Source organism: Chelonia mydas, chromosome 1, assembly GCF_015237465.2.
Source record: "Chelonia mydas isolate rCheMyd1 chromosome 1, rCheMyd1.pri.v2, whole genome shotgun sequence".
Lineage (NCBI taxonomy): Eukaryota > Metazoa > Chordata > Testudines > Cheloniidae > Chelonia > Chelonia mydas.
This window is the reverse complement of record NC_057849.1, coordinates 224,922,515-224,948,460: the sequence shown is the minus strand read 5'-3', so window position 1 is coordinate 224,948,460 and position 25,946 is coordinate 224,922,515. Positions and strand designations below refer to the sequence as shown.

Sequence of the window (25,946 nt, the reverse complement as noted above, 5' to 3'; positions counted from 1 at the left end):
ACAGGGGCTACTGCCCCTTTAACAGAATAGTGTCCTTTGTTCCACCATGGCTCTAGCACATTTTGAGTGGCCTTCTTTGTACTTGAAATAAAATACAGAAGACCAAACATGATTTTTTAAGTCTCTGAAACAGTAACCACACTAGCAATTTGTAGCAATAAAGACCCCCTCCATGGTCTACAGCAATAAGTAGTGCATGCAATTCGTTCAAAGTCAGATTACAGGCTGTTAGCAGAGGGACCTTTATTGAATTAAGTCATCTCAACCCTTTTTTTTCCTGGCCAAAGATTGTGATGCTACAGATGTCTAAAGTGAGAGGTCAGCAGCTGACCATCCAGAAAGGAAGACCTTATTTATATGAAAAACAATTAACCAGGCAATAATGCTGCAGAGTTGAAAACCCTGAAGATATTGAAGGCAAACAGAACCATTTTAATGGTTTTTCAGTGTTTGCTTGTACATGACAGCTGCTTTTTAAATTTAATCATTGCAGTACACATTTTTTTCATCATACATCGTAATGGTGGCATTCTCCCACTGAGAGCTACTGGCTTGAATGCCAACACTAAAAGAACTTTTATTGTACCGAGAAACATGAATGCTAAGGAGAACAATTTGATCATCATGTGAGTAAAGGTCTTTGTTTGCTGCAGTTTCCTGGATTATCGGATGTAAAGGGGTGGGAGGGGAGATTAAAAATAATAAACCCAAGTAAAAAATTATTTCAATTCTAGCATATCTGTGGGTTTTGAACACCATGCTGAATGAAAAGATCAATTCCCCATTCTTCGTAAAGAGTGTGCTGTTTGTGTGATGTGCTGTCCTTTCAGTAACATAGCAGCTCTAGGACAGTAAAAGCTAGAAAATGCTACTAGCCATGGTGTCTTGTAAATGAGCGTGCACATTATTTTGGGTCTGATTCTGTGAGATGCTGAGTCCCCTCAAATGTCATTGATTTCAGTGGGAGGTGAGAGTGCTCAGCACCTCACAGGAGCAGGGGCTCTCTTTTTTTAAGCAATATTCTTATTAAATGCTAATAGAGCATTCTCCTGAGCAGGATAGTTTTTAATAGAGATGATAAAATAACATTCATAAAGCAGCTCTAAGGAAAATATAAGAAACACATTGTCTGAACCGTAAATACCACACCACACTAAACATAATGGGCCATTCTCATTTTGAGTGCAAGTTTGCTGAAGCCAGTATAGTTAAATGAGGGGTGAATCTGGCCCCACGTTGCTGAGGTATATCGTGGCAGGGTGTGCAGAGACAGAAAGGTCTTATTCCCCTGCTGGACCAATACAAACAATTACTTTGGAAATGGAATCAAGTTGAGGATGTCAGAGGGAGCACTAAGGTTACCAAATCTTGTCTGTGTTAAAAGGAAGGAGAGTGCTGCTTCAACAGCTGTTCCCAACAGCTTTGTTACAAATTTATGAAGTGGAAGTCCTGACACAGAAACCCGAGATGAAGTCAACTCCCTTACTCTGTCAAGTGCATATTTTTCTCATTATTCAACACTTAACAGGGATGACAGCCAAGATTAAATAGTCAGTCATCTTCTGCGCCATTATGGCTCCTGCATGATTGCTTCAAATTAAATCTAACAGTCAATGAAATAGTCAATATTTAATTTACTCATTGCAGGTGGCGATTTAGCCTCGGTTACGATATTGTTTAATGACAGAAATATTGATATTTATCACTTTTTATGGGTCTGCAAAGATATGCTGTTCCTCTATTAGGCAAAATGTCCTTGCAGCTTTAAGTCATATGTCGCTCTTCAGAGAGCAGATTTTGTCATAGCTAAGGCATTTTCCTTTTAACTGTTTTCTGAGCACTAGTCATCAGTGAAAAGGAAAAACAGTGGCTGTGAGTCCCTGCATGACCTGACAGGTGAGAGACTCATGACAGTATCTACACTTAGGATTTCCAGGACCATGTTTTCATTTGTTCCCCACACACCTAGCAGAACAGTTGAATTTAGAAAGACCTAATGTATCAATGACAGCCCAAGGCGTTCAGGGTTAATTTCTACTCTTTTTGACCTCCCTGGCTTAGTTAAATAAAAGCCATTACACAGTTGGGAGAGTTCTAGCAGAAACAGCTTCTGTGACATTCATTACTGACCTTTTGACAACTTAGAGGAGTGAGAGAATTTTTAGCACCGTTTCCATAGGAAAAAAAGCAACACTGATTCTTTCCCCTAATGGTTCTGCTGCATCTTCTCATTATGTTAGTTAGTAGTAGTTGGGTGAATCTTGGACAGTTACTACTGAGAGCCGCCTAGTGTGCACTACGGACTTTACTTATAAATGTTTTTCTACTATTTAACCAGTATTGTTGCAAAGGCTGGTCAATGGCAGGTGAAGAATGGAGTTTTTCCATGGAATCTACACAGTTACTACTATCCAGGAAACCTCATTCCCTCTGGCATACAAAATTTAAAGCCTGCTTAGAGTCAGAGCTGAAATGGAGCTACTCGGTATTTAACTACATCCCTGCCCTGGCCAGTAAAGGACATAGGACCAAATCCTATAGCCCTTATTCCCACCGCACTCACTGGGAGATTTGCTTGTGTAAAGAGTGAAGGCCAAGTCATCACATTGGGATGGGCTTTCAGAAAGGGCAGGAAGTGGCCCAAAGTGGCCCTTCTGGTGCAAAAGGTCAGCAGATGTGCACAATGGGATGAAATGTACATAAATCCCTCTGTGCTTTAATAACTAAACAGTTTTGTGGGATGAGGCCTGAAGAGAGCCATTCCCCACATCCTCAGTCCCTGGAGAGATTTCCTCAAGTTGAGCCTCTCAGCGTTATCTTGTACAGAATTCCCTTCTGTAATGTCCTGTAAATATAAACAAACTTGTCTGTCTTAGAGATTGGCTGAACAAGAAGTAGGACTGAGTGGACTTGTAGGCTCTGAAGTTTTACATTTTTTTGTTTTTGAGTGCACTTATATGACAAAAAACCCCTATATTTGTAAATTGCACTTTCACGACAAAGAGATTGCATTACAGCACTTGTATGAGGTGAATTGAAAAATACTATTTCTTTTATTTGTCATTTTTACAGTGCAAATATTTATAATCAAAAATAATACACATTTTGATTTCAATTACAACACAGAACACAATATATATGAAAATGTAGAAAAACATCCAAAAATATTTAATACATTTAAATTGGTATTCTATTGTTTAACAGTGCAAGTAAAAAAAATCATGATTAATGTTTTTGAGTTAATCGCGTAAGTTAACTGCGATTAATTGACAGCCCTAATTACAACCCATAGCAATTAAACGGTAGATAGGGAAAGTTTCAGAAAATATGTTCTTGTTTCTTGTAAGTAAATTGGTTAACAATCTGCTTTGGGATTAATTTGGGTAACAATCTGCTTTGTTAATCATATGTTTGCATATACTTGTTGGGAATTCCATGTGTTGCGTATGTCATTATGGAATGCACAGTTATGATAATTTGCTGTCTATTATTTTAGAGCTGGTTGAAAAATGGAAACATTTTTCATGAAAATGTCAATGAAAGACATTTGTCCATGGAAGACATTTATCCCTGTTTTTCATTGAAAAAAATCAAAAATTTTAACCAGCTCTATAGTTGGCCAAAAAACCAAGACAAATTTTGTCCATGTTTTTCATCTAAACAATTCAAAAATTAAATTTTGGGGCCAGCTCCAATTTTTCTCTCTTTATAAAATTGAAATAATTAATTTCAATTAAATCAAATGTTTGGGAAGGGAGCACTGAGCGTATAACAGACACATATCGCCATTTTATACCTGTATGTGCTATACCCAAGGTCTGGGGATACGGGGTGTCCCGCAGGCATGCAGGCCAAGAGGCAATCTAGCCCAGAATGAAGCTCTCCTTTACAGTCAACACGAATGTATTTAAAACCTGACTTCACATTTGCCACAAGTGGTTTGAAATGTCACTGTCTCTCTATATTGAGCCCAATTCTGCCATCCCTACATGCTTTGAGTGGTCCCTTGCTTTGTGAGTAGTTCCATTGATTGGAGCTGGACTAGTTGTAGAGAAGAGTACTATTCAACATGAGTGAGAGAATCTACTACTCCAGGGCGGTAAACCTAAGCATGAGATTTTCAAAAACTCCCACAATCAGGGCCAGATTTGCAATAAAGCTCAGTACGTTGGGTGCTGAGGTCTATGGAAAATCTGGCCATAAGTATTACAGTGGGAGCTACTGGGTATTGGGCACTTTTGAAGATCTAGCCCTAACGGCATGATCTAGCCCTTTGGTTGGCTATGAGGTGTGATTTCCTGAACTCACTCTCCCCCTCAAATGTAACATTATAATGAAGCAGTTTAATATTGGTTCATGTTTATGGGCATATTTGGCTATATTGTCTGTGATGATTCACTGTGGATATATTTCAGACTATCCAATAGGCCCCTAGTCCTTCAACACAAACTTGCCACCAAGTACCGTTAACCCCAGGTAGGGAAATGATTATGAGAATATTAAGTAAAGGCATTGCTAGGGAACCTGTTCTTTGCTTGGAAGCCAACATTTAGTCATGAGTGAACACTGAATGATTTGAAAGCCAGATTCTGCTACTCATTTTTTTAAGCTGCGGGGCCACTCTCAGAAAAATGTATTCCTTGGGGTAATAAAATCTGCCCTTTAATGTTTAGGTTTCATCTTATAAAAGCCACAAAGTGAGCCTGTGATTGAGTCAGCAAAAGTTGGGCCTGCTCCTCACTCTTTCCAAAAGCAAGAACACCTGCAGATTTCCTCTCCTACAAAGGAGGCTTTGTAAATTACATCTTAGAAAGGATTTTTCTCAGAGCATCACAGGCAAAAATAGAGCACATAGCAAACTGCTGTAGTTATTACTGCAACTGAAAAATAAAAGGCTCGATTTTGTGTATTTTCTAGGTCACTAACTTTCAACTCTGTGTTGTCTTAAAAACTGACCAGAAAGTGAAACTCAAAGGGCCTTCAGCTACTTTTGAAACTTCTCCCTCCAAAGGAATGTGGTCCTTGCCCAGCTTTCAAAGAGATGTCTGGACTGTACTAAGTGGACTAGATATCCCCACGCAGTCAGTCTTTTACACAAGTTTGGCTCAGTATGCGATGGCACAAGACAACAAGGGACTTAGCCCCTAACTACACTATATAAAAGCAGTATTGCCAGTTCCAAGAGTCTCCACTCCCAACTCCTGAGATTGGCTTTAAAAATCTTGAGATTTTTAAACATTAATACATTTGGAAAAAACAACAAGGAGTCCAGTGGCACCTTAGAGACTAACAGATTTATTTGGGCATAAGCTTACGTGGGTTTTTTACCCATGAAAGCTTATGTCCAAATAAATCTGTTAATCTTTAAGGTGCCACCAGACTCCTCGTTGTTTTTGTGGATACAGACTAACACGGCTACCCTCTGATATTTAATACATTTGGGGTTCTTTTTATTTGCCTTCTGGTTTTCTGAGCCTTCTGGGTGCACTTGGGTTGCATTTTTTAGCTTCTTTCCACAACCCTGTGAGATAGAAACTTTATTTTTTTTAAATGAAAGCTGATATTCTCACCTAATCACTTGTCTCCTGGAGCTAAGACTTAAAGCAAACATCCAATATCACAAGAGTCATGAGAAAATCATGAGAGCGGCTACACGGTCAAAAGTATGCATCAAAGAATATTGCAGTGCTGAAAATTAATTAATTAGATATGGGTTCAAATCCTGATTTAGGTCACAAGCAGAAACAAGCGTTTTGTCTCATCCTACTCTCCGTAAGTCCACATAGCAAAACTATCAGCACAGTTGGAACAAGTGTCAGTCTCTGTCCAGAAGAGCCCCACAACAGTAATAACAGGGTCCTGCCATCATGATGGTGATGCACTACTAGCACAGCCATAAAGGAGAAAATCTGCAGAGTGCCTGCCTAAATTAAGCTTGGTTCTTGCCAGTGTTTCACTTTGACAAGTACCAGGTCTGCTTCCAAATTAAAAGTACAAAGGTGTGCACTTCTGCAAACTAGAGAAGTGGAGAAAGGTCTCTGGAAATTCCTGTACTGGAGCCACCTTCTCTGATATGCTCTGTGCTCCTCACAATCCTTCTACTGCCAGGTCACCAAAGCATTTGACTGTGCAGTGCATTCCGTGTCTCTTTATAATAAGGTGAGTAGTTCTGACACAAAATGAAGAAGAAAAACCCACAACACTAAGTCGGTGCTGACATAGATCAGCCGAAACTTCTCCAAATGAATTTAGGTGATCAGTGAGCTGCAATGGCATTGCTTCTATTTCTAGTCCTGCCAAAAACTCAGATTAGAGACACTCACTCTCTGAATTGACCCTGAGTATCTAGTGCAAAGAAAAAAGCTGGGTTTTCCCCCTTTCTCACACATGACATTCTCTCCCAGCTAATCCTGCGTCCTGTGCCAACATGACACAGAGTAATAAATGCACAAGAGTGTCTGATGGCAAATCAGCAAATTCATACAGAAAAAGTTACCAAATTCAGTCTGATTAACCAATACAATACATTCTAATGACCAAGTAGTGTGGACCAATATTTACCAGTGCATGCAGTTGAGCTAATCAGAATACAGAACCCTTCTTTGTGCATAGAAGAGATAGTCTGTTATCACACTGCAGCTTGTCTTTCACACCACATGCACCACTTACTACATAACGGAAGCAAAGCTTAGCAATTTTATTCAGCTGCTCTGCCACAAAAACTCAATTTAAAAATGGCATTATTGTAACTTGTGGATATGGATCCCATTAACTAGCTCCTTGTCACTTCCCTGAAGCACCATTTCTTTACATTTAAGTTACAATTTTCGTGGGAGCTTTTTCCCCCCATATTATCTAGGACTAAACTTTTTATCTGATTCACTGTACTTTCTCCGTCCCTCTGGCATCTTGAGGCCGAGAGACATGTTGTCAGAAGACTGCTTGCACACAGTACACGCAAGCCTTTGCCTGCTGCAAAAGGGGTCTCCCAGTGTACAATGGCAGCTTAAAGCCACATCATTGCTTTCCAAGGCTCTCCACAGGTAACAGATGCTAAATATAGAGCTGGTTTTCAAGCCTGCAGAGGTACTTTCAGCTCAACAACAGATGATTTCAACTCACCTAAATGTGAGCAAGCCTGTCCTCTGCTATCCAGGTATTTATATCATACTCATCTCCGTATCATCATAGAAAGTGAGTGTTCCCCTGAAGCACTTGACTGTCTCTCTACTCTTTTGAAATAAGAGCTAGAATATTCACCAATGCCAGGTACTGCACTATTGTTAAAGTTCTTCCAGCATGTCCATTCAAACGCCCTTTTTATCAGTTCAGCTATTTAAAAACAAATCACTATGAGTTAAAACGTCAGAAGCGGTATCAGTCCTGTGAATTTTCACCTGCCAAATAGTAACTTGATCATTTTGCAGGTGAGGAAGTGTAACAGAAGAACAGATGTTTATTTCAATATATCCATGTACTTCAGTATAGTAGCAATTGAAAAGGGTACTCTGTGAGGCACAACCTGGCCATTCAGTCTTTACACTTCACTCTGTCAAGTCCCCACTGGTATAGTGGCCCACAGGCTGCTATCTTGCCTCAGAGCCTGAATCAGTTCCACCAAGGTGATGATTTGCCTCCCCACCACACCTTAAATTGAGAGATCAGCCAGACCCAAGGCTTGGGCTGTGATGTTTAAAATCCTTATCACTTTTCTATGGCCACAGATCTGTCATGGTGCAGTTCTGTTGTGCAGGAAGGATTTATATGAGGTACTTTCATGGGGATACGTTGTTTGCTTACTATTTATATTTTACTCAGCTCAGTCACAGAGTCCTGCACAGCTGGGTTCAGGTTGGTCACATCAGGATAGGGAAAAGGCAGGGGTGCAGCAGGCAGAATCAGCATTATGTGGATCGATCAGCCATTGCTCACCACAGAATGGGAGCGCAGGTGGCTGCAGCAGCTTTTGGTTTCCAGGGATGAAAATTCCCAACCTGCCTTCTGCTCCCACTGATCTCCTGGCTACTTGGGCTTGACACGAGAGGCAGGATCTAGCCCATAATGGAATAAAAATATAATGGGACAAAAATGATATATGGGGTGATCTGGACTGAACAAAATGACCTTAGCATTTTAAAAGGGTTTCTGTTCACCTAAAAATAATAGGTTAAAATAAGTATTTATTTGCATTAATTAATAATAAATAATAATAATACTTAGTTCTTATCTAGAGATTTTCATCAGTAAACCTCAAAGCGTTTTACCCAGGGAAGTAAATATCATTATCCCCATTTTACATATGGGGAAACTGAGGCCTGGGGAGGTGAAATGACTTGCCCATGGTGATCAACAGGCCAGTGGAAGAATGGTGAAAAGAACCCATGTCTCCTGAGCCCCAGGCCGGCAATCTATACACCAGACCACACTGCCCACTCTTAGAATATTAAGAACGAAAGAATTTTTAAAATAAAATGCATTTAAATTTTAAGCTCTTTGGACATAGGGTCTGTCTCATATAGGTTTATACAGTGCCTAGTACAATGGGGCCCTGATTTTGACTGAGTTCAATAGATGACTCCGTAACATCAATAATCTTGACCACTGATGTTATTTGCTTACTATTTATATTTTACTCAGCTCAGTCAGTGAACACTTGGACCGGTCAGTTTCACCTTTCTATTTATAGACCGTCATGCACTAGCACAATGCTGTGTGTTTCAGTACTGTTGTGCTTCAGCCCTTATGGGGAATATTTAGACTCCAGATCTTTAAAAAATATCTTTCATTAAAGATAAAACAATAAATTCAGCAAAACTGTTTGATTTGTATAAAAGTTTAGAAAACTTTTAAAGATATTGGGGGGTACGGGAGAAAGATCAAAACTACTTGATAGAGTCTCTTTAAAAACAAATATAAACATGAGAAGTTATTTTATTCTTTAAAGGGCATATAGTGCATCAACCTTACTTTAAGAACTATTTCAATATCCAACATTACCTGATTCCCAAATCATCTATCTGTTGCACATCCATGCTCTATGTACGTGAAGTCAATCATCCATATTTTATTGTGCCCCATGTTTTTATACAATTTTAATTTTTAAAAATCTGAAATATGTGATTACTAATTTAGGTAAGGAACTGTTAGAATCTTGTGTGATTTTTGATGTTACATACACTTTCCTAAGGAATTTTAAAAGAAATCAAAATAAATTAATAAATGCAAACATATACTACTGTGAATAAAAATCCTTATCCCACAAACATAATTTTTAAAAAATGTTAAAAATCCAAAACTCAGTAACCGACTACATATTATGACTAAGTATACTATATACTAGTTAAGGCCCCAGTCCTGCAAAGCCTTACGGAAGCATTTAACTTCACTCAGGTGAGTAGCCCAGTTACTTTGACGGGAGGAGGAATAGCTTGGTGGTTTGAGCACTGACCTGTTAAATGCAGGGTTCTGAGTTCCATCCCTGAGGGGGCCATTTAGGGATCTGGGGCAAAAACTGGGGATTGGTCCTGCTTTAAGCGGGGGGCGGGTGGGACTAGATGACCTCCTGAGGTCCCTTCCCACCCTGAGATTCTATGATTCATTGTTTATATGAAATTTTAGTTTGTACAGACTTCACTAGTGCTTTTTATGTAGCCTGTTGTAAAACTAGGCAAATATCTAGATGAATTGATGTACCCCTGGAAGACCTCCTGTGTACCTCCAGGGTACACGTACCTCTGGTTGAGAACCACTGGTCTAGATAATAATTAGTCCTGCCATGAGTGCAGGGGACTGGACTAGATGACCTCTCAAGGTCCCTTCTAGTCCTATGATTCTGTGAAGATAGCCTGGTGTGAATGGCAGTTCTGTAGTGGGCATGTTTGACCTTCATTTCTTACCAAGACATACACCTTACCTACTTGAGGCCCGTGGCTTTAGAACCTCCATTCAAGAATGTTACAAAAGCCCCTGGGAAGTGCTGTCTAATGCTTAGAGTGCAGGAATGGGACTCGTGACTCCAGACTACAATTGCCAGCCTTGTGGCTCGCTCACTCTTGACCCAGTCTAGCTCCCATTGAAGACTATGGGAATCTTTCTTTCCATTGGCTTCAAGTGACAGTTAAACTGCGCCTGTATAACCTTGGGTAAGCCACTCAGTTTATTGATCTCTGAAACAAGCATCATTATACCTCCCTCACAGGAAGTTGAGAGCACTAATTAATTAATATTTGTGAAGAGATTTGAGATCCAAACTTGAAGGTGCTCTAGAAGTGCACAATATTATGGGTCCTTTTCTGCTTTTGTTGGCACTCAAAGCTTGGATGCTTTTCTCTTAAATATTTTGGTCAAGCTGCAAAGGCAGTTACATTGGCAACTTTGGAGTTGCCTTCTTGGCTGTGTCATGGTAAGGCTGTTGGTAAATTGGCTATGTTGCTGTGGCAACCCATAATCTGCTTTGAATATTTTTCCATTTTCTCTTGGATTTTGAATATCTTTTTCCAGTTGATTTGTCAGGGTCCAACACAAATACTTTGTGAGATCTCTGTTAGCATTGGAAAACTATGCTTAAGAAACACATGGAGAACTATGCTTAATAAACACATACCAATAAAACCTCAGGAAACCTAACAAGCAGAACAAGATCCTGTTCATTTCTGCACTTGTGTGACACATGGATTGCTGCACACGGTGATACACTTGGCTACAAGACATCTTCAGAACCTAACCTATTGTGCTTAAGATATGGATGGAGAGAGTGATTCTGCTGTCACTTGCATTGATGTTAGTTAAGAGTAACTCCATTGACGTGAATGGAGTTACACCCATATAAAACAGGTGTATGTGAAAAGATAATCAGTTCAGCACTCTTAGAATTCCTTTTCTAGTTTTGGTTTGTGTAAGTGACTTGTTTATATTGCTCTCTATATTATACTCTGTAATGTAAGTACAATATTTATATTCCAATTGATTTATTTTATAATTATATGATAAAAATGAGAAAGTAAGCAATTTTTCTGTAACAGCATGCTGTGACACTTCTGAATTTTTATGTCTGATTCTGTAAGCAAGTAGTTTTTAGGTGAGGTGAACCTTGGGGGTACACAAGACAAATCAGACTCCTGAAAGGGATTCAGTAGTCTGGAAAGGTTGAAAGCCACTGATCTAGACAATCCCTGACAGGTGTTTGTCTAACCTGCTCTTAAAAATCCCCAATGATGGAGATTCCACAACCTCCCTAGGCAATTTATTCCAGTGCTTAACCACTCTATTTTTCCTAATGTCCAACATAAACTGCCCTTGCTGTATTTTAAGCCCATTGCTTCTTGTCCTATCCTCAGAGGTTAAAGAAAACCATTTATCTCCCTCTTCCTTGTAACAACCTTTTATGTACTTGAAAACTTATCATGTCTTCTCTTCTCCAGACTAAACAAACCCAATTTTTTCCATCTTCCCTTATAGGTCATGTTTTCTAGACCTTTAATCATTTTTGTTCCTCTTCTCTGGGCTTTCTCCAATTTGTCTACATCTTTCCTGAAATGTGGTGCCCAGAACTGGGCACAATGATCCAGTTCAGGCTATATCAGCGTGGAGTAGAGAGGAAGGATTACTTCTCGTGTCTTGCTTGCAACACTTCCTCTGAGAGCATGCGCACAGTATTCCCCTTTCATCAAAAAACAGAACATTTTCTTATGGGAGGGAAGTATGGGGGAAATGTGCTTCTCATACTGTCAAATGGAACAGATCCTGAGAGTGGGGAAACTGGCACTGACACTCCCACACAGACAGATTCTGCCAAAGGGAATCTTTCTAAAGCGGGTCAGTGTGGCAAACAGGCATCTGAATGATTCTGAATCCTCTCCCCTCAGCAAGTATTGTGTGAATACACACTAAGGCACTAAGCCTGTCTTCCCTATTCCCAGAACTCCCGCAACTTACATGCTCATTGGGAGGTCTGAGTGGCAAGGAATTCAGAACTGCATGCCTCAGGTAGTCCAGTGCCAACCAGTTTGGGGAGAAATGTAATTTCCTGTAGAATGAACATTTCTGAGTAGATATTGAAAAAAACTGGCCTCACCTAATGCCTATTACTTTACTGAGTTTCTTGTAGAAAAGAAAAAAAAAACTATTTTCCTTTCTTAATCCCAAATGCTAATTAACTGAATAAATGAGGTTTGAATTACACACACACACACACAGTCACAATGGTGTTTAAAATACCCTTCCACTATATTGTGCATGATAAGACAACATCTGAGCATAAATATTGCTCTTTGCAAATCAAATAACTCTTTGAACACTTCGCTGTAATTAATTGATACATTTTGGCACCCCACCGCACCAGAAAAAAAAAGAAAAAGAAAGAAAAAGTGGACAAACAGCCTGAATCCTGACAAAGACCATAGAAAGGCTGGCTGGGGGAAGTCTTTTCTTCTTGTACATCCTGTACTTATTCTGTCTGCACTCACCCTCGGTCCTGAAAACAATGGACCAATTTCCATGGCAAAGCACACATAGGGAGACTTTATAGAAGGAGTATTTGTCTTCCAAACTTCTTCTTTCAAAATGTTAGCGCAAAAGGGCTTGGCAATTAGGCATGGCCAAAACAAAGCAAAAAAACCAAACCAACCAACAGTATGTTCTAATGATCTTTTAAGAACTGAGACCAAAAACTGGGGCCCTATTTGCAAAGCTTACTCACTTACATAATTGGAGTAAAATTCGAGGATTAGGTCCTTGGTCATCAGTGAAAGTCCCATTTTGGAGGCTGTTATGCAGAACTATTAGGCTGTTAGAGAGAACCTGCAAGTTGTAGCTGCAGTAATCATACTAAAGAACTATTACACAGACAGTTATATTACCTTGTCATTGAGTCTGTTTTGCAGTTCTACTCGGGCTTTTCTTTACATTAAGATAGTTAGAAAGAGAAAGCTCTAGGTTTTAATCAGCCTAATGCAACTGGCGGTTAGGAGGGTCACATAAAAACAAAAGTGAGTAAAGGATTCTTTCGGCCAACTTTTAAATTAAAGGAAGGGGAGATGAGTTTTGAAATGGGAATGAAGTGAGCCCTGTGGGGACATGTTTGGGACGCAAAGCTCAACACTTATGCAACGCCTCAATGCACCAAGAACAGGGAAGGACAACTACTGCCAGGGTGCAATGCCGACCTGATTTACTACAGCTTCTGCTTCAAGTGGTCGTCAGAGCAAGTTCAGGCACGGTTCATCATTATTATTTCATCAATTAAATGCACTATGCTCAGCTGGCATCCAGTGAAGTAGGCTGTCACAGATGCATCCAAATCCAGGTCAAAGGGGGTCTTTGTTCTTCCAAAAAAAAATATATATATATAACCACTGTGGAACGAGATGCTTCATGCTAATCAAAACAGAAATGATGGAAAAACAAAACCTTAAGATCTAGCGAAGTTGACCAAGGGGAAAAGAAAGCCTCTTTTTGTCTCTCTTGTTATTCACTGGAAGCACTGGAAGTGCTTTATCTTCTTGGGTTCAAAGAAAGTTCCATTAGGCAGAAATGCAAGGCTTGGCAATGCTTCAGCAAAATGCCCTTGCTGAAAAAGGAAAGGAAGGAGTCCTAGGCACTGAGTTATTTTTGCTCCCCCCCCCCCCCAAATATTTGTTTCTGAACGCAACAAACACAAGGGCGAGTGAAGCTTCTCAGCCTCTGGAATGCACTCAAGATTTCACGTGATCTCAATGCCGCTGCTACAGACGGTTTTGATGTTCAAGTGCAGATACAGGTCTAGTGACCTCAACAGACCCAAAACACACAGAGTGTTCTTAGGGTCTTAAGCAGCCATCTGCAACTCTCCTTTATGAGCCACGTCACTACAACTGAAAGGAGACTGTTGTGTTGCTGTTACTTTTGAAACATACCTTTCCTTTACTCCTGAATATATTTTTATATAATCTCATGAACAGATAAGCGAGTGGTCAGCTCTACTGGACTTTGAAATATAGTGGCTTTGCAGCTGTTTAATGTTAGTTTATTGTCCACTCAGGAGGACTGATGGTGATTATCTGAATCATCCAATAGACTGTGCAGTTTTTGAAGGAGTTAACGCAGATTTCTATAAACTAAATGTTTATAGATTTTGAACCAAATTCTGCGGGTTTATACCATGGATATTTTCATTTGTTCCAAGTTATTATATCTGTGGCTTTATACTACATTGATTGTAAGGCTAGGTGAAAAATATTTTTTCTTTTAATTGGTTATCTGCTGACAAATAACCACTATTAATCATGGCTCTCCGTCTGAGAGTTGAGGATTTCTCTCCTCTCTCCTTCAGAAATTTAAAGCAGAAGTCATTTCAGAAGAGGGGGGAGGAGCAATTCTCATGCATTAGCCAATGAACAAAGATTTGAAAGACACAGGGGAGCCAGCAGGCATTTTTAAACTAAAAATCTATCCCACACCACTGATAGGACAGTGTTAGATCACGAAAAGTGGATTCATCTGGAGTGCTATAAAAGAAAGACAGGTCAAAGAGGCCCCATTCTGCACTGTGAAGGATTATCAGTATTAGCTGCTTGAAAATAAATATCAATACAGAAAATCACAATAAATCAATAATTGGTCCAAGCCTAATTGCCAGCCATTCTCCACTCATACCACTGCCAATATCATTAATAAAAAGCATAACAGGTCTGATCTTTCTCTCATTTAAATCAATAGCTAACCTCCCAAGCAGATCGGGCTGCAGGTCGTAACAACATGATATGATGATTCTTCCACTCTTTTTCTTTTACACAAACTCCTAGTCAAAGATGGCATTAACTGCAGAGCTTTGCTTCTGCTATTTACAAAGCCACTGTAGAGCCAAATATGGCAGAAGAGGTTGGACAAGACTTTTTCCAGCAGTCTTTGTTCTGTATATCTGTCTATCCATCCATCGTAATTCAGTTAGTTTTAAAGCACCCATCCCAGTAGTATTTAATACCAAGAGAGAGAGACCACTTGCACTATAGGGTAAAGTGGTGGTGCGATACCTGGCAAACAGCCTGAATGTCGTTATGGGTTTTTGTAACATATAGAGAAAGCTCACAGGAAATGAAATCTGGCTGGTTAGCCTTCCTAGAGGGAGTTCTAATTCGAGATAATTCCAAATGTGTACTATTTATCCATTAGGTCTCCAATATGACAGGAGAAGATGTATTTGCATTTCTGCTTAAACAAATGGCATATACCCAGCAGACCGTAACAGTTTTTACAGATTTATCTCTAGTGTTGTCATGTAAATACGTCTCCAGGCACGTTTAAAAACTTCTCCTGCTATTTCTTACTCTATGAGCCCAGTAAACACGCTTGCAAGTGTAAGCACCTGAGCGCTGCCTAAAGTAGCAGCTAGAGCAGCAAATCTCACAGAGCTCAGTGACTTATCAGGGTGATCTGGGGTGATTTTGTTTCTGGGTGCCAGCTTGACACACCTTAAAGGAGCCTGATTTTCAGAAAGTGCTAAGCACCCACCCTCTGAAAATCAGGCCCCTTAGAGGCATCTCAAGTTGGGCACCCAAAAATGGAGGAACCCCAAATCACTTTTGGAGATCTTGACCAGCATCTCCTTGCAGTTGTTCCTCACTGAAGTGCCCAATACTCCACTGGGGAAAATGCTTCAAAGAGCTCCAGCATGAAGAGGCAGCAGCTGAACACAGCAGCAAAGCAGTTAAAATAAGACACAGAAATAGGTGTCTTTGCCATGCTCTCCAAAATACAAAAGCAATTAGACTATATTATGAACCACTTGCTAAGTGCATGCTGGACCAAGTTTTTACAGTCAAAATATGAAACCCTGCAAAAAAGGGGATTGATAAGGGAAGCACTTATGCAAACATGTCCAAATGGGTGTCTATAAAACTTCAGTAGAAAGAATTAAAATGTCCTGGAAGTCCAGACTACAAAAAAGAGCTTCAGCGAATGCAAGTGAGGGGAAGGAGGGCGGGGGCTGTTTTTGAAGGACATCCAATGGCATCTGTTCATCCAGCAGATCTTGATAACAAATTGAGGTGGCTCTTCTCCACTCATTTGACAGTATAAAAAGTGCCCAGTTTTCACTGACCAATTTTACTTTCACTGTGGTGTTGCTCTCTAGGGACTCTCTTTACAGAATCTAGTATGATCACACAAATTGTATTTTCAGAGTTGGGTGCACTTGGAGGAAAAGATAGGGACTGGGGCTGATGCTTTTGCTATTCCACTGGCGTGACTGTCCTCTTAGAATTCAAATAAGAACAGAAGGACAAAGCATGCTGTGCCCTAGTATCACTGAGCCGGCTCTTACTGCTCCTTTTACAGCTGGCACTGCTCAAAGAAGCTGGCTGCAGAACAGCAGCTTCACTTCTATTAGCAAATACAAGCTATATAAAAACTGTATCTGTTAGGACCTGATCATCCTGTATAGCAGGGGTCGGCAAACTATGGCACGTGTGCCAGAGACAGCATGCAAGCCGATTTTTAAATGGCACGCTGCTGCCTGCCGGGTCCCGGCCGCCTGCCCCACTCAGCCCACTGCCCAACGGGACCCCAGCAGGCAGCAGCATGCCATTAAAAATCCTGCCTGCCCCGTCCCGCTCCCCGCCCCCCCCCCCGCCCCGGGGGCAGGGTGAAGAAGCTTGGTCCTGCCGGCTGCTGCTGCAGGGCAGGCAAGGTCCCCCTCCCCCGCCTCTTCCCCCAGAGAGCTGGGTTCCTGCCCCTCCTCCTCCTCTCCCTCTCTGTCGCCCATCAGCTGATGGCCCTTGCCTGGGAGGGGGAGAAGGGAGCTCGAGCTGGGGAGGAGGCGGAGAAGAGGTGGGGACGGAGGTGGAATCAGGGCAAATCCCCTCCAGCCCCCTGCCATGAGCCGCTCTGGGCAGGGGGCTGGGAGCAACCCAGGACCCTAGCCCACACCCCCAGCCCTCTGCCCTGACCCCTGCACTCCCCTCACACACACCCAGCCCTCTGCCCCTGCACCCCCCACACACCCCAGCCTACAGCACTGACCTCTGCACCCCCCTCACACACACCCAGCCCTCTGCCCGGACCCCTGCACTCCCCTCAAACACCCCCAGCCTCCTGCCCTGAACCCTGAACCCCCCCACGACCCCAGCCCTGACTCCAGCACCCCCCACACATGCCCCCAGCCCTCTGCCCTGACTCCTACACCCTCCTCACACACCCCCAGCCCCCCCACACCCCATGCCCAGACTCTTGCACCCCCCACGTTCCCACCCCGAGCACCAAACGGGAGCTCCTGCACCCCCCACCCCACATTCCCATCTGCATCCCTCACACCATATGGGAGCTTCCCAGGTAAGAACTCCACACCCAAACCTCCTGCCCCAACCCTGAGTCCCCTCCCTCATTCTAGCTCCTAGCCAGACCCTACACCCCAACCCCCAGCCTGCTCCTTCACCCCCAGCCCTGTGCTCAGTGCACTCCCACCCTCAGCTCAGTGCAGAGAGAGAGGAAGAGAATGGCTAGAACCAGGGAGAAGGTAGGTACCCACTGTATGTGGGCAGGGCCGGGACCCCAGACCGGCAGCGGGCTGAGTGGGGTCGGCAGCCACGACCCTGGCTGGCAGGAGCTGGCGGACGGAACCCCAACTGGCAGTGGGCTGTGACAGTGGGCTGAGCCACTCAGCCCACTGCTAGTCTGGGGTCCCGGCCGCTAGCCCCGCTCAGCCCCCTGCCAGTCTGGGGTTCTGGCTGCCAGCCCCTTGCCATCCGGGGTCCTGGCCACAGGCCCCACTCAGCCTGCTGCCGGCCTAGGTGAACGGAACCCCAGGCTGGCAGCGGGCTGAGCGGGCTGGCGGCGTAAGATCAGCATTTTAATTTAATTTTAAATGAAGCTTCTTAAACATTTTGAAAACCTTGTTTACATATGACAATAGTTTAGTTATATAATATATAGACTTATAGAGAGAGACCTTCTAAAAATGTTAAAATGCATTACTGGCACGCGAAACCTTAAATTAAAGTGAATAAATGAAGACTCGGCACACCACTTCTGAAAGGTTCCCGACCCCTGCTGTATAGGGACAGATTTATTTTAATAAAACAGGACCTAAATAAAAAAGGATTCATGAAATTAAAATACTTTCCTCTTTTCTACACCAAAGTATCGCTGCTACCTTAAAGTGTGTCAAGCTCTACAGGAAATTTAGACCACCACATTTATTAGCCTCAAGCTGCTATGGCTGAGCAAGACTGGCTTCTCTTTCAGAATGTTACATACACAAACGGAGAGGGATAGTTTATGAGAAAACAGTAGGAGTGCAAGCAGGAATGCACAACTCAATAATGACACAAGGGCTCCTGTCACTTTAACAAGCTCCTACTATAGTGCTATTATCATTCAAAGCTCCTTATCACCCCAAGTGCAAATATTATGACTAGCTGAACATCTACAGTAATCACTGCTGTAACTGTGTACGTATATTTGTGTTTAATATTGAGGGCTGTTGCTGTCACCAAGCTATAAAAACCAAACTAGCATTAACATCAGTACTGTGGATTTGCATAACGCTGACAAGGATAAAGACTGGCACATTGCTTGATGTGCACTACGCAGGCAGCTTCTTGTTGCAGTGCATAACAAATGTCTGACCAAACGAAGGCCAAGATCAGAGGGTTTCTCTGCAGATGCCAACTTGTAAGCGGACCAAATGGAAAGTGGGGCTTAACAAACAAGTGCTGTTCAAAGCTGAGAAGGGTTGGTACACAGAGATACAAAAGGGGCTTGCTGTAGCCCAAATGTCAATAATCTGGGTAGAAACCAGGTCAAAGGCCTGACAAATTGCTGGTGCTCCACCTCCCAGGTGGATACTTGAAATTGGGCAGTGTTACAGTTTTCAAACTATGGGCCTCAATCCAGAATAGGTCCATAAAAGACTTCCTGGAGGGGTTGAGGTTCCATACATTGCCTAGATTTTTGCAGACACAGGTACAGTAGGCCAGGAGATAGGTTTTGAAAAAAGGATCTAACAAATGGATCGTTGGCTACAGAGTGAGAGTTCCTGAATCTGTAGAATGGAGACAAGACTTCCATACCTCATGGTGAAAATAAATTCACTGATGCTTGCAAAGTGCTCAGATATTAAAGCAAAGGAGACTACATAAATACTTAGGAAAATAAATATTTAGGCTCACTGATTTCAATATCTCTGAGGATCTGGGCCAGAGTGCCTCTGTAACTACTGGCTAACCGCTACATTTCATAAAAGCAGCACAAAGCTATCTTAAACATGCACAAGACTAGTGATTTTGTATCACTGTCCTAGCACTAATGCTCTATAGAAACTTTGGGTCATATTTATCTGAGGAAAAGCTGATTGCTTACACCAGGGGTGAATTTGACCCTGGTCATTAACTAGGCTATGGTCACAAGTGAGATGGGTTTTGTGGTTTCAGTTTCTTTCGGAACTAAGAAAGCAGACTGCTCTGTGAATTAGTTCATAGTAGGATTACAGAAAGATATATCCACAGAGAAATCACAGACTGTGATTGCCTGCGCAACACCTGCTGCATGAATAGCAGGGTGCTATGACACATTTTGAGGGTCTCACTCACCAGAAGGAAATGTATGCACAGTAAAAGCAGGAAACTTACATAAGAAAGTAGGGAGATTACATACTACACCAAAAGCCAGCTAAAAAGAAAATTAGCCTCATATGGCAGAATTTTACATTGTGGTTTTGCTGTGCTGTTAATCTCTTGCTTTTCACTGGGACTAAGTTCATCGCTTGGAAAAAAAATCTACACAAAGTTGAGAGCCCTCAGCATTGGTGCTAATTATTTTTTTTTAAGTGAAGTTAAATCGTAAATCAGATTTTGCAAATTGCTATTCAGATCATTTTCGCTCCTACCAAACAAACTGAATGATTCATAAACAATGGCACGAATCAAATTCTGAAAGGCCTAATACATTTGTTATCATGTTACCAAGTTATCAAGGAAATGTACAATACCCTGTACATTTCCTTGATAACTGGGAAGCAGCATAAGTGAGGACACGAAGCTTTGAGATGAAAGTTTAAGAAGCATAGGAGGAAACTGAAGCCAACAATGCCTTGTGTTACCACACTGTGCTTTGTCAAAACTGAGCCAGCAGATTTGCTGTGCTAGAGATGGAGAGGGGCTTTTAAAAGTTCCCAGCCTCAAACAAACAAGCTCTCAGCAAGAAAGTTCTCTGGTGCAAAGTACAAATACTATGCACAGTTGCATATTACATGCATGTTTAATATATTCAAGTCTTTTGTGCATGCATCTGTGAGTGTTCGGCGGTAAGATGTAATTGCATCATCTACAGTGACTTCGGCTATATTATCCGAACTAAATGATACTGGCATTGGAAAAAAGCTACTTGGGCTGTGTTCCTCATCCATGCACTGCAACAAATTATGCAGCCAACAGTTAGCTTTACCATTTCTAAATCCTCTTTTTGCATACAGACAGATAGATATAGACTGTTTGTAGGCATCTGTCCGGTTTTTGATACAGCTGGACACAGGCATCATATTGCATCTGGTTCCATCAGGTTGTGTGCCTTCACCCGACTCACTATCGCCCAATGTGGCCTGACAAAGCAAGATGGATGTCAAGTCACATCAGAAATTGGAAGGGAAAGAAATTGGAAAGGAGTGGAATGATGCCTGTTATTTTTAAATAACAGGCATCATTCCACTCCTACTGGCATAACACTTTAAATCAGAATTCCCTGAATGTGACAGTAACTGAAATTTAACAAACCAGGTATTCTACACTGAACACCAATAAATATGTTTTAATATACACATTAGTCAGGATTAGAGCTAATAAGACAGTTGTTATTTAGTCAATAATTACCAAGCGATTTTTAAAAATAGATTTACTGTAGTTGATCAGCTGTATAAAATATTGTAAGAACTGTAACACTGTACTTAGGGACACTGATGGAACATTGTGAACTTCAAAACTAATATTTCTGTCAAATTATTTTAACTACTCAAGCTACCAGGAATACGTCAGCTTACTAAAACTGAAGCAAATCAGTAAAAGAAAACCATTTCCTAATTTTTTAGGTTTGCTTCATTTGTGCATTTGAATGTAATTTGTGTCAAGTCAGTTTCAGTGTTTTGTTGATGGTCAGTTGCACTTTCCATCTCACACACTACCAGTTTGGTGTTGCTCTGCTCACTCCTCTCCCCTGCTGAAAAGACACTTATAAACATCAGCAAGGAAGCAGTAAAAAAACCCTTATTTGTAAATCCTTAAATTTGTAATAAATCAGGATATATTTTTAAAGAGAGTTCTTTTAGATATTTTTTATTTTTTAAATGAGTCGGTTTCAGGGAATTCAAGTTAACAGTGACCCATTAAACTTCAGATTTGTATAAAGACAGATCCAAGGTACAAAATTCAGATTCAGGTCCTGATTTTTGAAAACACTGCCTACGATGGAAGGGTGTTTAAACTGGATGCTCTTATTTGGCCTAATAAGGGAGAAAAGGACCTAATTATGCAGTTTGGTTTTGATTTTAAAACTCCATCATTATCACTAGCATTCTCATATGCTTAGATTAGGGGGTTTGATCCAGCCCATTATAACAGGCCCCTAATATAAAATTTGGATCAATGTGTGAATCTAAATTATGAAAAACCCACACATAATTTTCAGTAGTTAAGACACAGGGTTGCTGTGCGAGTCCATCTCCAATTCTGTAATTCTTCTTTATTAACATAAAATCATTTTCTTAAATCTGAATAAAATACATATTTTATTTATAGGCTTGGATGTATTACTTTTTAAAAATAAGTAAATGTAAACAGATTTCACCATATACACAGAGACCAATAAAAAACTATTCCCATCAATAATAATTGAAATTTAGAGATAGGCAAAGTAAAAAAAAATTCTGCTTGAGAACTTATTAGAGTTTGATTTAAGGATATTTACTGCATGAAGTTGACAATTTGTATTTTATTGGTTATAAAGCTTTTTTTGAATCTTCACATCTACTGCAATTAAATAATTGTCCAATTCCACTGCCATAATATCTTGCAACTGAAAAATTTAAATTGATTAAAAAAACCCACAATTATTAAAACCATAATTTTTCACAAAATTTAAATAGATAAAACAATTGAAATGATTAAAAATAAACATTGATTCATCTGTCTAAATTTCACAGAAATAAAAATCAAATTCTGCCAAGCCTATGTATCTGGGAGCATTCAATGAAACATTTGCCAGAACTGATAGCTACAAATTTATGCTGCCAGCAAGTACGTCATTCTAACCACTTCTTAAATCATTATCAAATAGTTCACCCCATCTACAGCATACATCTTGGGACAGCCAGTTTCAAAACTTATACCTGTACACTGCCAAAAACAGACAGACATAAGGCCTAGCTATACATACACACTGTTGCTCTGTTAGGATCTGTTAGCTTCTGCAATGGAATACAGAGAGGCCCATTAAGGCTGCTCCTAAACTATTTAAAAGGATATTACCCAATTTCTAGTTACTACTTTTGCAGCACTAGATCTGCATAAGTATAATTACTTCAATGGAGTCTCTTCTGTTGATTTTATAAATAGATATTGCACAGACTGTACAGAGTTGTCTAGCAGCTAGAACTAACTCAGGACTGCGCGAGTTCTATTCCCAGTTCTGTCACTAATTTCCTGTCTAGTCTTGGACATGTCGCTTAAACCATCTCTGCCTTAGTTTGTCCATCTACAATGGTGATCAATATAATCTCCCACAGTAGCTCCATGTGGGGAATATAAGGCTTTATTAAAATGTGATTAACTGCTTTGAGATCCATGGAAAAAAGCAGCTCCCAGTTGAGCGTGGTGGGAGGCAGATATTATAGGAGTGAGCACCACAGAAGAGTTCTGCTCAGCCCTTCAGTTAACCAGTCTTTTTCCTGCTTCCTCGCCTTCTCTTTCTTCTGTTCTTCTCAATTTTATTTCATTTCATTTTCTATATAATTGTCTCAACCAGTGATTCCCCCCGTACAAGAACAGAGCTGACACTGCTGCTGGAGCTCAGCTGTGCGCTTTGGGCTCAATCCTGCAATGTACTGAGTACTCCTGCTAAGTGCTGAAAGCCCTCTGCTCCCACTGAAGTCAGGGAGAGTTGAGGGCAGGAGCAAGCCTTTAGAGAATTAACTCCGTAAACAATTTTGTCCTAACATTTCTTAATGGCACAGGTTACCTGACCCTTTTCTATTCTCTATAACGTTACCCTGTTTCTACACTTCAGCCTGACAACTTACCTGTAGAATTCTACAAGGTAGAAGTCATTCAGATGATCCTAGGTTTGTCACACGACAGATGCTTCTTCAATATCCTGTTACCTTAGCTGCTAAAAGGGATAAGTGTAGGGTGAACAGATAGCAAGTGTGAAAATTGGGATGCAGGAGGGAGGTAATAGGCATCTATATAAGGCAAAGCCCCAAATATTGGGACTGTCCCTATAAAATCAGGACATCTGGTCTCCCTAGATAAGTGATACATCAGACAGAAGATTCTATAATCAAAAACATAGTTCTTCACTGTCTTGCTGAAATGCTTGAAGGGTGTTGTAGATCTAAACTACTTCACCCGAATATGGTGCACAAGTTATTTTTCCTAATTAGTATTTGATATGCATAACTTTGCATGGCTGGAAATGTGCACACATTTCTAAAAGAACTGATAGGCATGACGTGACTGGTCATGCAAACTGATATGATATTAGCAACCAGACATTTCTTATGCAGCTAGTTGTTCTATGAATAGCTAAAGATTTATTGTGGGCAGTTTCAGATATGCAACCTCTCGGTTTTTTGTTGCACATTCCTTAAATACAAGCTATTTGCATAGCTATTGAATGATCCCTTTTTGCTATGACTTACTGTGTCTACACAATATAGGGAGGTATTCTGTAAAGTACATAAACCCTGATGTCAAATGACAAGCAAAATATATGTATGATAACATAAGATATAAGTGTAGGAGAAACCCCAAACATGTTTGGCATGTATAAATAAATGCTTTCAGTTTATCTGCCCTCAAACAGCTCACAGACAGCACATAGGTCTATATAAATAGAGATCATAATTCAGTTTATTCTGGGTGACTGATAATAGGATTATTGCTCATACACCCAAAGCAAGACATCCAAAATCATATCATTTTATTTCTAAGGAACAGAATGATAGTCAGAGTTTAATGTTTATCATTGTGAGGTGGAGTCAGAACACTTCATTCTAAAGCTCCTAGAAATTAGAGAATACGGTTGTGTTACAGGAAATGTATTCAGGGCTTGATACAGCAACTGTTTATCCAAAAGGACACCAAAAATGAAAAGGGATTCTCTTTGGAATAGAAAAGGAGTACTTGTGGCACCTTAGAGACTAACCAATTTATTTGAGCATAAGCTTTCGTGAGCTACAGCTCACTTCATCGGATGCATACTATGGAAAGTGTAGAAGATCTTTTTATACACACAAAGCATGAAAAAATACCTCCCCCCACCCCACTCTCCTGCTGGTAATAGATTAGCTAAAGTGATCACTCTCCTTACAATGTGTATGATAATCAAGTTGGGACATTTCCAGCACAAAATCCAGGGTTTAACAAGAACGTCGGGGGGGGGGGGGGGAACAAGGGGAAATAGGTTATCTTGCATAATGACTTAGCCACTCCCAGTCTCTATTCAAGCCTAAGTTAATTGTATCCAATTTGCAAATGAATTCCAATTCAACAGTCTCTCGCTGGAGTCTGGATTTGAAGTTTTTTTGTTGTAATATCGCAACTTTCATGTCTGTAATCGCGTGACCAGAGAGATTGAAGTGTTCTCCGACTGGTTTATGAATGTTATAATTCTTGACATCTGATTTGTGTCCATTTATTCTTTTACGTAGAGACTGTCCAGTTTGACCAATGTACATGGCAGAGGGGCATTGCTGGCACATGATGGCATATATCACATTGGTAGATGTGCAGGTGAACGAGCCTCTGATAGTGTGGCTGATGTTATTAGGCCCTGTGATGGTGTCCCCTGAATAGATATGTGGGCACAGTTGGCAACGGGCTTGGTTGCAAGGACAGGTTCCTGGGTTAGTGGTTATGTTGTGTGGTATGTGGTTGCTGGTGAGTATTTGCTTCAGGTTGGGGGGCCGTCTGCAGGCAAGGACTGGCCTGTCTCCCAAGATTTGTGAGAGTGTTGGGTCATCCTTCAGGATAGGTTGTAGATCCTTAATAATGCGTTGGAGGGGTTTTAGTTGGGGGCTGAAGGTGACGGCTAGTGGCGTTCTGTTATTTTCTTTGTTAGACCTGTCCTGTAGTAGGTGACTTCTGGGAACTCTTCTGGCTCTATCAATCTGTTTCTTCACTTCCGCAGGTGGGTACTGTAGTTGTAAGAATGCTTGATAGAGATCTTGTAGGTGTTTGTCTCTGTCTGAAGGGTTGGAGCAAATGTGGTTGTATCGCAGAGCTTGGCTGTAGACCATGGATCGTGTGGTGTGGTCAGACATTCTTGTTAAACCCTGGATTTGTGCTAGAAATGGCCGATCCTTGATTATCATACACATTGTAAGGAGAGTGATCACTTTAGATAAGCTATTACCAACAGGAGAGTGGGTTTGGGGGTGGGGAGGGGGGAGAAAACCTGGATTTGTGCTGGAAATGGCCCAACTTGATTATCATACACATTGTAAGGAGAGTGATCACTTTAGATAAGCTATTACCAGCAGGAGAGTGGGGTGGGGGGAGGTATTTTTTCATGCTTTGTGTGTATATAAAAAGATCTTCTACACTTTCTACAGTATGCATCCGATGAAGTGAGCTGTAGCTCACGAAAGCTTATGCTCAAATAAATTAGTTAGTCTCTAAGGTGCCACAAGTACTCCTTTTCTTTTTGCGAATACAGACTAACACGGCTGTTACTCTGAAACCTCTCTTTGGAATGGTATCTATAAA

The 25,946-nt window shown here is 41.0% G+C and overlaps 1 protein-coding gene across 17 annotated transcripts in view; it reads right to left on the bottom strand.

Annotated features, from left to right (window-relative positions):
• Nucleotides 1-25,946, bottom strand: part of PHF21B (PHD finger protein 21B) — a 206,892-nt gene that overhangs the window by 144,033 nt on the left and 36,913 nt on the right. Inside the window, exon 1 of one of the 17 annotated variants that reach the window (XM_037914606.1) lies at nucleotides 11,935-11,957. The exons of the other annotated variants lie outside the window; for them this stretch is intronic. Within the exon in view, the coding sequence (XP_037770534.1) occupies nucleotides 11,935-11,942 (8 nt within the window). The 5' untranslated portion in view covers nucleotides 11,943-11,957. Of the gene's footprint in view, nucleotides 1-11,934; nucleotides 11,958-25,946 lie in introns of those variants that run through there. 17 annotated transcript variants of the gene reach the window in all.